Genomic DNA, 13866 nt, shown 5'->3' on the forward strand with positions numbered 1-13866 from the left:
GCAGAACATTTTCATACTTGCTTTATAGGATTTTTGTGAGGATAAATGAGATAATGCATACATTATCTTTGCATGGTAATTGCCAAGATTCTGCCACCACCCACTCACAGAGGCTGGCAGCTCAGAGTCAGGTCTCACTGGGATTGTTTTATGTGTATGACACAGGGGAAGAATAATCCATTTAATTGCATGATTACTTACTGAGATGAAATAGGTGTCCTATAGTTTTAGTACCCTATATTACTCCCTTGCTCAATAAAAAAAAATGAAAGTCAATAATCCATTTAAAAGACATCACCTAAAATTTCTTACAGGTGCTCAGTTAGATGGTTTAGAGGAAAGGTCAAAGGTAGATGTTACTCCCACACTATTGCTTTGGATCTTAGATCTTGATCCCTTCCTTTATCCCTCTTATTATCTTCCTGGGATTTATATTCCCTACTTTGAGAAATGGATTTATACAGGGTTGAAATTCCTCATATAAAACCATGAAGGTGAGGGCGCCTGGGTGGCTCAGTGGGTTAAGCCGCTGCCTTCAGCTCAGGTCATGATCTCAGGGTCCTGAGATCGAGTCCCACATTGGGCTCTCTGCTCAGCAGGGAGCCTGCCCTCTCTTTCTCTCTCTCTGGCTGCCTCTCTGCCTACTTGTGATCTCTCTCTGTCAAATAAATAAATAAAATCTTTTAAAAAACAAAACAAAAACAAACAAACAAACAAAACCATGAAGGTGAAACAGCATAGTATCTCATTGCAAAAGAAATGGCCCTAGACATGCTTCTAGCATCTGTGTGATGTTAGAAAACATACTCCATCTCCCACAGCTTCAGTTTCCTTAGTTGGAAGTCTTATCAGCCAGAACTTATCAGTTCTGTCTTATCAGAACTATCAGTCAGTCTTATCAGCTCCAAGTGCTAGAAAGCAAGACTAACATAAACAAGGAAGGATTTATTGCTACATGAAATTTTATAGTCCTAGATAATTTTACTTTCCATCACTGCTTGATTAGGAACTCAAAGAATGTTATGGAACCTGGTTAGTATCTCTCGACTCTGTTCTTTCCTTGTATGATGTATGGCTGTAACAAACCTACCTTCTTATTTGTAAGATGGTTGCCTCTGCTCTAAATCTAACATCCTTTGAACTTGAAATGTTGTAGAAAAGAACACCAAGCTTGATGTGAGGAATTCCAACAAATCCCACCAGAACATCCTGGTCTCCGATAGTGTTATCACCACTCCAAAGCCAACCATTGTGACACAGGCTTAACTGACATACCAGCTATGAGCTGGAGGTGTGGTCAGCTCTGTCTGCATCTGATGAACTCTGAGTGGGGTGGAGATAGCTCCCCAGAGTGCATAAATATGCTAGGTGGGGAAAAGAACACATTAGGTCCCTTTGCAACTTCCAAACTTCTTCAAGACTGTAACAAACTAAAAACAATAAAATGTCCTAAAAGGGTAACTATTATTCAAATTACAGAATAAGGCATCTACAGTATTTTGCAAAATTAAAACTCTGACCATAATAAAGAATTTCAAATTTTCCAAACCATTTTCCCTTATTTTACCAAAGTGTCACCAAAGTGTCATTTCCATTTTAAATACTTGGTCTTCGCAATATTTGTATGTTAGTTTGAAAGCAGGTTAAGATAAATCCAGAAATCCTATATGGAAATATTAACAATTATCTAACTTACTTGAAGAAATACAGAGTCAAGGAAAATAGAACAATGAAGGAAATTGTTTTTCTGCATTTGACTACCATTTAGGATTAATCCATTAAAGAAGTATTTATTCAGCCATTTGACACATTACTTTATGCTCTGGAACTTCATAATGTAGATATATTATGTATGCCTAACTTATTACTATTTAATGAGATTAGATTTATTTGGCATAAATTTTGAAAAAATAACTATTTTTAGATAGGTGATATAATATTAAAACCAATTACTACATCAGAGACTGTAAATTTACTGCAAGCATGCAGTAACTCATTGCCAGCCTCTTTCAGAGACTCCCTTATTTTAATGAGCTATTTTTAGATCTCTGAAATTATTTCTTGCTAAAATTATATTTTTCTATAACAAAGATTTGAAGCCAGACTGGTTGTACTTACTTGCCCTTAAACATTTCCACCTACAATTTAGTAAACATTTCCCATTACTGTTTGAGTCTCAATGGGTAGTTAATATTCCTATTTTTAAAATATTAAAAGGATACATATGTTTGTGTTGAAAATCCTGTATCAGACAAACATGTAGTGAGATGTCATGGACTCAAGGGGCATTGTATACTTTTTTTTTTTTTTTTTTTTTCAAAAATCTTCAAAGGAGTATGATTTCATTTAAGGGTATTGAACCCTACAACACTATACTTGAAAGAAGTACAATTCATTTACCAAAAATATATTGAATTCCTAGCAGGTTATAATTGCCAAGATAGGTACTGAAAGACTGCAGACTTGAGTAAGATGTAGATCAAGATTATCTTGAGAAAGTCATGTCATCTACCAAATAACAATAAAAAAGGGGCTGGGATAGGGTGAGGCACTGGGGATTGGAAAATCTGAGCTTTGCATACAAGTGCCTGACCACTTTTGTGCAATGACCACTGAAAGAGAGCCCTTGCTCCACCTGCCAAGCCATACATGTTGATGTAGAGCTGTGCCCTGCAGAAGAGGCACGGTTCTTAAGAAGGAAAGGCAGTGATTGAACCATTAGTCAAGCCATGCATTCTCAGAGCTGTGTCTGTTCATGTGGGCTTTCCTCTAATTCACATAAGACACCTATACTAGTTTGCAGTTAAGCTTCGGGAGGACAAAAGCCTTTCTTTGAATGAACAACATATCACAATTACCTGGGATGGCAGAGGCATATAATAAGCACTCAATAAATATCTGCTGAATATTGTTGACTAGAATAGTGGCACCTCTGGGTAGACTCAGTTTTGGTGGGCGGGTGGGGAGTGTCAGGAATTTTAAAAATTTTCTCTTAGGTTTCTTTTTCCTTTGTGGTTGTCTTCAACTTTCTACCATCATTTCCCTATGGAAGTTTGAATGATGGGTTGAGAGTGTCCATAATGAACAATGAGGAAAACCCACCAGAAATGTGAAAACCAGCTCTAAAATTTTGGAAAAAAAAGATTTTAATGAAAATATGCAGAGCCAAAAATTCAGTTAATTCTTGGGGGCTTTTCTTAGTAATGACTAAGCATTAAGGGGAATCAAGAAAGAGAAGGAATTGGGGCCATTATATTTAAAGAAGACTTTATCATAGTAATTGAAAGAAGCTAAAATTCACCTCCTAACACTCTGTCATGATCGATTTTCCTCAAAGTAACAGATAAGGTGAAAAAGCTTTGACACATATTTCCACATTGCTGCTCTCTTTTTTTTCCCCAAACATTAACGTGCAAGTGAAAAGTAAAACCACATACAAATCAAAGTTCAGCATTTCTTCTTTTGGAAAAGGGGATATTTATTGAATATATGACAAAATCATCCTCTCAGGTGTGTCCGCGTGGGGATTATGCAGAGTCTGTTTGAAAACAGTTGTTGAATGGATTAATTGGTTAATGCATAAGTAATTGCTAACTTGTTCTTTAGGAGCACATGATTCGGGAGGATGCCAAGGGTCTGACACCAAGACAGTGTGCTATAATGGAGGTAGTCTTGGCTACCATCAAGGTAAGCTTACAGTACTCCTGAATTGTACATCCCCAGTCCTCTATTAGCCCTCAGAGAAAAGTATCCCACATGCATATGTAGAGCTGTGCCACCCATAGACACAGAAGATGGTTGTCTGAGTATGTCAGATTGAGCCTGTACTCTCGCCACATTATCCGTGTTCCTCTGCCCTTATCCTTGTTCCTTTGTCTCTGGAAGAAAATGTGCGTGAAACTTATGTTATAACATGTGTTTTCAAAGAAAGGCATGTACGTACAGCTCCGCCCCCCAAGTTCAATTAAATAGATGCTTCAGGAGGTGTGGGGTTAACAGAATTTCTTTTCATGTTTTCTACGCTTGTTGAAATGAGTTTTAAAAGATCAATATTCTCCTCTCTCTTAGTAAGTGCAATAATTTAATTTTCTGCTGGAAACCCAAAGGTATTGTGCTGTGTGCATCAATTTTTTCACAGCCCGAGGTTGACCAGAAGTTATTGTGGTAGGGGCTAAAAATGGACAGACCTCCAAATGTAACTTAGAAGTTGTTTCCATATAATTCTTTTTATATTTTTATACATGTTTCATATTTACATATATGCATTTTATATTCTTATGTGAAAGCTTATTTAAGAGTGAATTAACTAATTTATTGTCTGAATTTAAACCATGTCCATTGTCTCCACGTGTCACTGGGGGAAGCATCTCCTATCCAGCATGCGTGAACAGCATAGCAAAATCTGCTAGCTACCATGAGCCATTTTCCAAGCACAGAATTGTACAGGATACAAACAGACCTTATGATGCTGTTCATTAAAATAGACGTGCAACAGTTGGGCACCTCCAGAAAATTCTTACCTCCCAGCTTTGGTTTTATCGTTTCAGCATTTAATAAGAGACCATCTTTTCCTGCTTCTGTGTAAAATGAAAAAATGAAATATAAATTGAAAGTCGTGAGGTGGGAATTTTGTGACACCTGGTGAAAAGTGGAGAGGGATTTAGGCAGTGAGACTATAGCAATGGATTTTCTAAAGCTGCAGCTAGAGTGTTATCTGGAGTCTGGAAATTTTGCACAATCATTTTGAGGGGAAAAATGGAAAACTTGAAAAAGAAGCAGAAAAAAATGCAAAACAAGCTCTTTCTAAAAAATTGTTTTCAGAAAAGTGAATAAGAAATGACTGACCTTTGGAGTTATAGTAGAACTAATGGCCACAAATCAGGAAGTGCTAGTAGAAAAAATAAGAACTTTGAAGTATACCATGAAGAGAAGAAAAGTAAAATTTTTAGATTCTGAATTTAGTCCTTTTTGAATTTTATTAAGTCAATGCATGACTTCAAGAGAGGAAGAAAAATGTGTCCCATGAAAAGAAATGGCATTCAGACCTGGCTTCTGTCCCCACCACCAGCATTTCTTCTGTTCCTCTTGGTTGGGGCACATGATCGCCATCTAGTTATACCCAAAGTCTGGGACATTCCTGATCTTCAAACAGGTTCCCCCTTCTACATTTTGACAGCTCAACTATCCCATCTTCCTCTCTAGGTCATCTGGGATGATCTTTTAATTCAGTCTTAAATACTTCCACTAGCTGGTGTCTAAGATCCAGTAAATGGATTTATGCCATTATCTTGTTCCTCTAGGGCCTGACTCTGGTCCTCCTGAACGTCAGATCCTGAGGTCAGGTCTCTACCTCCTATCCCTATTATGAGACTTTCATCCCTCTGGTTTGCCCATCTGCCAAGGCATACACCTGGGCATTCATTTCTATGGCTCTGTCATCAGTTTGCCACAACTGGAACTCCCTTTATCTTGTCCGATTCTGAGATTTGCCCCAACTGAATGTCCTACCAAGCCCTAATTCTGATGTTACTACAAAGGAATTCAGGTAAAAGAGGAATAACTACTTAAAGGAATTATAGCCTACCAGCTAGTGATGGAAGGTCTTCTCAGAGCCCAGCAGAGGGAACCCTATAAGGTAAGTGGAAACTTCATGAGAAAGATGTTCATATGCAAAAGCAGCAGTTGCTACCCAAGCTACCTCACAAAGGCTGCCAAAGGCCTAATCCTACTTCCTCTGGAACTCAGTTTAGGCAAACGGGGTGGAAATAAAAAGTGAACAAGGAGAATGGTATGGAGTTTGTTGACTATGGACTGAAATAGCGTTTTACATTTTTCCAGATATCTTCCATGTATGTACATTGTCTTGCCTGATCTTTAAAACATCTGGCTGTTAGGTGTGTCGAGAGTGATCATTCACATTTTATAGATTAAACAACGGAGGCTGAGCAGGTTTAAATTACTGACAAAGGTCAGAGAGCTGCTAGGAATTGGCAGCGCTGAGAAAGGACCCCAAACCTGAAGATCACTGTCCTTGCTTCTACATCATTATTTCACCAACAACCAACAACCAACAAAGGGGTGGTGAAATACAGTAGACCAAAATGAATAACATTTCTTCAGAGAGATTAGTTATTTCTAGATTAAAATGCCAGATTTCAATATTTAGATGGTTTTCTAAAGACGCTTTAAAATCTTTCAACTCCTCAAAGGTATTGATGAAAATACTCTCTTAAAGACTAAAATTTTAGCTGGACTAGAGTATTTTGTCATAGTGGTCTCATGTAGTTTCAATTGTAAGTCACAAGTGGGGGGACTGTGGCACAAGTATCAGAAATTACAGTGATCTGTTACAGCTCGTGCGAGTGGGCTGTGACACATTTTATTTATTCACCTGCCAACGAGCAACCAAATCAGTAGTATTTGAAAGTGAAAGGATAACCGCTGTTATAGTGGTGATATAGATATAGCCATATAGCCAACAATTTAATCAGTATGTATGAGCTAAAAAGCCAATAGGAAGACTTGGGACTGCTGTGGGGTTCCCTGAAATGTGGATTTCTTTCAAAGAAAAGCAGGAGACCTTTTTCCAACAATAGATACTCTTGACCTGAGCATGAATCCCAAGAGCCTAAGGAAATTCTTAAGTCTTGAACAATCCTCAGGTTACTTTCTGATGAAGTTTGAAAATGGAAAAACCTGGGAAAAAAGCTGGCTGGTTTCATTTTTTGCCCGGCCTTCCAAATTACCCTGGAACACTTGTTCTTGGACCCAAACAGGACACTCCACCATGTGTGTTGCAGATGTCTGACATCATGTAGGGACTACACAGAGATTTCCCTAAAAACAAGAACCATGTGAATGAGGGCCTTCTAGAAATCTGAATTGCTTGGTATAAAGGAGAAAATTTGGAGTAGGTATGAGTATCTATTCAAATATAGCTTTGGAATTTACTTCTTATTTAATCCTGTACAGCACCATTTCTGATCATTTAGATTCCAGACAAATGGCAGAATACGTGATGTTGTGCTTCTGAGGCTCTTACTCCTGACTGAGGCCCATCCCCATCCTGCCATCCATTATTCATGAGGCAATTTTGGTGGCTGCTTCTTAGCATCTTTTTTATCATTATAAGTATAGTTTTTGCATTATTTAAATTTCAGCTGCTCATGAGAAGAGCAAAATACCTCGTTTGGATTATTGCATTTCAAAAATCATTACTTGCAGGCTTACGTGTGCAGAGAAAATATGGTGGGCAATGAGGAGATGGCTGAAGAGGGGCCTTGCTCTATCTAGACTTGGGAACCTAGACCTCTACAATAAAATAAGAGGTGTGGACAAAGTGCTGCAGAGTGCAGAGAGGGTAATATAGTGTCTGTGAGTGTCTGGGGGGAGCTTCATGGAGAGGGAAGTTTGGGGATTTATAAAGGGGATGGAATGGGGAAAAGCAAGGGAGAAAGTCATTGTAGGCTTAGAGAAAACCTTGAGTGAATTGCAAGAAGGAGTAGGTCAGTCTGAAAACTTCAAGTAGTCTAGTGCAGAGGAACAGATCAGGACAGCTTGAGTATTGTAGGAAATAAAAGAGGAACATTGAATTAGAGCCAAATGTTGACACTTGCACCAAGGTCAAAGAGACACAGTAGCATATTCAGATCTGATATATGTAAAAAGAGGACTCCAGCTGTGGTAGAAATAGTTTCTAAAATATTTTTCAAGTAATTCCTAAAAAAAAGAAAAAGAAAAAGAAAAAAGAAGTAAACCTTAGTTGTTAAGGGCAAATGATAATTTTTTCTAAGTTTGCAAAATCAACTGTCTGCATGGATTTTCCAAAAATACGATATAGATATTGGAAGGAAAAAAAATATGTGATGATGGGAAATTGCTACCAAAATAGTGTATGAAACCAAAAAGAAAATTCTTCTTGCAAACTTGTAAAGAAACATTAGCATGTTCCCATCAGTTAGTAAAAATAGATTATAAAAGTTCTTCAAATATATGACAAATTTAAAGAATTAAAGGAATTTGGAATTTTTATTGGGATTATAAAAAGAATGGCTTGCTAAGCATGCAGACAGTATTTATCCTGATTTTTACTTTAACAAAACTCTTTCTCTTTCACAGATCACAACCAGGTCTGAAGTGCTTTAATTTTTGTAGTTTTATGAAGAATATAATAAACAGAACAAAATCTGATGCTTTTTTAAAGAAAGAAAATGATACTTATACAAGGTCTTTCAATCTCTGTTCAGATGTAATAACAACATTCCTCATCACCCACGCTTACGTTACTAAATCCAGTGTATCACTGTATTAGGGTGGAAGCCTTTGCAAATATCAGAATATGAATGTTAATGCAAATATAAATAAAATATTGGGAACCACATGGGGAATTATATCACTGACAATGACCAGAGTATCAGGGTGTAAGTGATTAAGAAGAAGGAAACTAGAGTGTGTAAATCGCTGTCCACTCCTATGGGAATAACAGGGCTTCAGGAATTATTGTCAGAAAATTAAATGAGTTATCACATGTTAAACAATTAAAACAGTTCCTATCTTACAGAAAGCTCTCTACACATGTAACTATTCAATCACCTGAAAACTAGTTTATTTTGGATGAGCCCCTTTCTACTGTTAAACCCAAGATCCTACCTATTCAACTGCAATTAGGTTTTAGTTTGGTTTAGTTTAGTTTAGTTTGGTTTACCACCTTCCCTAATCCCTTCATTTTCTCTCAGTAAGGTTAATTAGTAAATCTGAGTCTGCTCCAAGAAATAGTGTAAATCCTTCTGGCCTTGCCCTCTGGGCTTTTGGTTTTCTGTGCTCAATATCCTTTCTCTATAAGGACATAGACTCCATAGGATTCTTGAGTGTTTCCTGAGACTCTCTTCTGGGAAGCAGAGCTGTTTTGCTTTGTTTTTGTTTTTCCAAGGAGTTTCTAATCCATATAGAAAAATGAAAAAGGCACATTAAAAATTAAATGATCCATGTTAACTTATAAGACACCAATGTGAGATATGTAACAGGTGATACAGACGCCAATTAAGTGGGACAGATAAAAAGTGGTCAGGATTCAGAAGAGGGAGCGACCAGTGGGAGCTCAGGGAATCAGGGTAAGCTAGAGTAGTGATCTTCAAGGGCAGATGGAAGTTCACAGGCTGGATAGGAAAGACCCTAGTTTCTCTTGGAGAAAGATTCACGACTTGGTTAATAAACCAGGGGGAAAAGGATTTCGTCATAGAAAGGCGCAAGGCCAGAGGGCTGGGAGTCAGTGACAAAACTACTCAATGGGCTGGTCTGGATTTGACTAGAGGTTTGGGTAGTGAAGCCATGTAAAATGACATTTCAGGAAATCTTCGGGGTGAAAGTACAGAGATCCTTTTACATCCTCAGTGTTTTCTATAAAAGAAGACCCGTTGATGATCTTATAAACCCGTGGCATACTCAATGTGCCATTTTAGCGATGGAAATCCTACAGAAATGTACAAAATGCATGGGGTAGTTGAAGATTTAGTCAAGAGATTAGTTACAGTTATTTAATGCACGAGGTGATGAGGGCAGTCATGAGGAGGGTGGCTAGAGGAATAGAAGTGGAAGACAGATGTGGACGACAGGAAGGAGAGAGTCACTGGAACTTGGCAACCCAAACTGGAGCAAGGGTGAGGTGACTCGGAGGTTTTAACCGAAAGGATGGAAAAGCATGGTTCCCCCGAGAAAAATGACGAATCCGGCAGGAGGCTGTTTTTCTACTGGCTGAAGTTAGATACGGTGGCAGGACCATCGAAATAAATAGCTGGTACATGGCTGGAGACAGCGGCCACTGCTGAGGGAACAAAGCAGGACTGAAGTTTGGGCAGTCTTTCTGCCAATTAAGCATATTTTCTCACAAGTAGAAAGAACGTCACAGTTCACAGAGCTCTTCCAGAAGGAATAATTCATCTCATCACTACAGTACCAGAGTCAGGCAGGGGGGACGTCTCTGCCCCCACCCTTCCAATGAAGGGACTGATCCTCTCTCAGGTGACATAACCCAAGCACACATCGCATTGCATAGAGGAAGGAGGGTGAATTTACATTTCCTCCCACATTTTAAAGTAGAAAAACAAAGAGTCAAAGAGGCAAAAAAGATTCTAAAATCTCAGAATTGGAAACAACCCAATAGCTTCCCTTTCCTGTTCAGACGGGCATGTCATCTATAGCATTGTTGGCCTATAGACAAATGGCCACCATTTAATAATGGCCAGTGACGGGACCTCACTGACTCTCAGGGAGCAGCTTCAATTTTTAAGTTGCTCTTTATTACCAGAAAGTTCATCTTTTTTTTTTTAAGATTTTATTTATTTATTTGACAGAGATCACTAGCAGGCAGAGAGGTAGGCAGAGAGAGGGAGAAGCAGACTCCCTGCTGAGTAGAGAGCCTGATGCAGTGCTTGATCCCAGGAGACGGGGGCTCCAACCCACTGAGCCATCCAGGCGCCCCCTGAAAGGTCATCTTTATTCAAACCAGTATCTGTTTCCCTGGTACTTTCAGTGCTATCTTTGTCCTTCTGTCCTTTGAAAAATAATTCTACTTCCTTTTCCACATGATAGCCTTTCATACATTGAAGAAAGCTATCATGCCTCCCCAATTTATCTGCAGCCATTTATTGAATGAATAAGGTCCCTTCTAGACCTTACAATATCCTGGCCCCCTACCTTTGGATGCCCTCCACTTTTTCATATTTCTTATAAATCATGAAGCCTGGGAATAAATTTATAATGACCCTAATATTTCAGATGTGTTCTAATCAGCAGAGAATGTATTTGCTCCATCAAACCCTTCATCTTGACCCGTCTATGTATATTAATGCATGATCAGAATTCATTATCTTTGATAGCTTCCCCATCACTTTATTAAATCATGTGAAACATGAGAAAAAAAATGCAGCTTTATGGCTTTTGAGATTTTACTGACATTAATCGAGGTCACCCCCATTCCATACTCTGAAATAAACTTTTTATCATGAATATAGTCTTTTTCCTTCTTTTTTTTTTTTTTTTTTTTGTCATGCTGTCCTGTAATGTTGACCCATGATTCCAGGCTGCCAAGACCTTTTCTGAAGCCACATTCTGTCATTCAAAGTAATAACGTCAAGCCTTGGCTCAACCCTACATTTTAAAAACATGCTTTCTGCCTTTGTCCAAATCCATTATGAAAATATCAGCCAGGACAGCGCCAAGGATGGAGAGAATGACATCCAGCTGACATCCTTATCCTTCACAGCTGTGAACAGCCAACTTGCTCACAGTTCCCTGATTAAAAATCCCTTTCTTGGAAGAAAATGGCTAGTGCTAACTTATTTTGCCAATTGTTTTCTGCTATTTTGTATTAATCTAAGTAAACAGAATAGATTAAATGGGAGGTTCTTGGTTTACACAGCTGGTTGCAGAGAAACAACATGAAACTGAGTCCCATTTTTGTTTGTTTAGAACCAATGGGGAAAAATCCACTTTTACATGCATAAGGGAAACATCTAGAAGGCTTCAAAATCCCATGTACACAAATTATTCTCTAGGATATAATCTCCCTCCCAATGCTTACTATAATGGAGAGCAACTAAGCTGTACTGAACTATGGAGAGTGGGGTCTGTTTAATAGCTAAGACATTCACTCCCACACATCAGCCTCCAGTTTATATCCTTCAGACATAAGCCTCAGCAAAAGACAAATTCCACCCTCCTGCTTGTCTCTTACAAAATCAAAACAATGTGAAATCTCCGAATGCCAAGGTATATGTGTCTTTGCAGCCCTCTTTCGTATTATCTGTGCCAGTGAGAGAAACAGACCCATGTTCTCAGGAGCGGTCACCCAGGTTCTGAACGCTGTGTGAAAGGTTTCCATTAAAGTAATGTTTTCATCCAGTTTGCATTTGCATAATCATAGAAGTCCTCTCTTCCTCTCTCTGAGTTACTTATCTCTGGGTTACTTACCTGTGCTCACTCACTGAATGGAAGCTTTTGCTCTTAGGATCTTGCAACCTGTTTTTTTCCTCCGGAAATTGCTACCTTCTGTCCAGGGTTTGTCTTACAACATTTCCTATTATACAATGCACTTAAGAGACAAAAGTATCATTTCTGTCCTTGCACAGCATCTTCTACTGTTCACTTAGGATCCTGCTAGTGCCTTTAGAAGAATGACTCATGATACCCTCCGGCTACAAAGTCAGTTTAGTATCATAACCAAAAACTCTAGGGGGACCCTTAGGTTTTACCCAGGAACAAACTCATTCCCTGTTTATGTTTTCACTTCATAGTTGTTCCCCGTCTCTCAGAGGTCTATAAACTAGTGTCTTGGTAGTAAAAACATGTTCTCCTATTACAATTAAGAGGTTCAAAAACAAATACACAGTCTAGGTCTTCAGAGCCCGACTCGAGTTCTCTTCTTCTATGAAGCCTTCTCCACCCTTAGAAATATCTCCATTCTATAAAGTCTAGTCTTCTTATTTCTTCTAGGGTTTCCTAAATCTAGCCCATGGAACACTTCTGTGCCCCATAGTGTCAATAGATATTGTATGGGATATGTGTCCTGAAGCCAAATAATTATAAGAAGCAGGTATGTTACTGAAAGGTTAAGCAGATTTCTTAACCACAGTGGGTCTCAGAGCCTTTCACATGTCAACAAGTCTTGTGAATCTTTAGGGGTACAAAGCCATCTCAACTTCTTTAGGCCCTCTACTGCCTAGAGGCAACTGGTGTCTCCCTGGCCACCACTCCCAGGTTTAGTGATGAGAACAGAATAACAGTAGCAAACAGTATATTTTAAGCTATACCTAAGAACTATATTATGAGAACTACCACTTCAATTCTTCTTAAGTAGAGCTGGACTGCTAGTTTCCCTTGATTACCTAAGTGGGATTGTCCTGTTTCTCTTTTCCACTGCAGCAAATGATCTAGTGGCTGCTGAATTTAAAAATGGCAGTGCTATAGATCCTGGATATCAACCTTTTGTCTTTACTGTCATTTGCAAATATCTTCTCCATCCCGTGGGTTGCCTCTTTGTTTTGTTGACTGTTTCCTTTGCTGTGCAGAAGCTTTTGATCTTGATGAAGTCCCAAAAGTTCACTTTCACTTTTGTTTCCTTTGCCTTTGGAGACATATCTTAAAAGAAGTTGCTGTGGCTGATGTCGAAGAGGTTACTGCCTATGTTCTCCTCCAGGATTCTGATGGATTCCTGTCTCACGTTGAGGTCTTTTATCCATTTTGAGTTTATCTTTGTGTACGGTGTAAGAGAATGATCGAGTTTCATTTTTCTACATATAGCTGTCCAATTTTCCAAGCACAATTTATTGAAGAGACTGTCTTTTTTCCACTGTATATTTTTTCCTGTTTTGTCGAAGATTATTTGACCGTAGAGTTGAGGGTCCATATCTGGACTCTGTACTCTGTTCCACTGGTCTATGTGTCTGTTTTTTTGCCAGTGCCACGCTGTCTTGGTGATCACAGCTTTGTAGTAAAGCTTGAAATCAGGTAACGTGATGCCTCCAGTTTTGTTTTTGTTTTTCAACATTTCCTTAGCGATTCAGGGTCTCTTCTGGTTCCATACAAATTTTAGGATTATTTGCTCCAGCTCTTTGAAAAACACCGGTGGAATTTTGATCGGAATGGCATTAAAAGTATAGATTGCTCTAGGCAGTATAGACATTTTAACAATGTTTATTCTTCTGATCCAAGAGCATGGAATGGTCTTCCATCTTTTTCTGTCTTCTTCAATTTCTTTCATAAGAGTTCTGTAGTTCCTCAAGTACAGATCCTTTACCTCTTTGGTTAGGTTTAGTCCCAGGTATCTTATGGTTCTTGGTGCTATAGTAAATGGAATCGATTCTCTAATTT

The 13866-nt window shown here is 38.6% G+C and overlaps 1 protein-coding gene across 1 annotated transcript in view; it reads left to right on the forward strand.

Annotated features, from left to right (window-relative positions):
* UNC13C (unc-13 homolog C) overlaps nucleotides 1-13866 on the forward strand; it is a 574360-nt gene that overhangs the window by 502922 nt on the left and 57572 nt on the right. Inside the window, exon 28 of the mRNA XM_059180554.1 lies at nucleotides 3607-3687. Within this exon, the coding sequence (XP_059036537.1) occupies nucleotides 3607-3687 (81 nt within the window). The remainder of the gene's footprint in view (nucleotides 1-3606; nucleotides 3688-13866) is intronic.

Source organism: Mustela lutreola, chromosome 7 (genome assembly GCF_030435805.1).
Source record: "Mustela lutreola isolate mMusLut2 chromosome 7, mMusLut2.pri, whole genome shotgun sequence".
Classification (NCBI taxonomy): Eukaryota; Metazoa; Chordata; class Mammalia; order Carnivora; family Mustelidae; genus Mustela; species Mustela lutreola.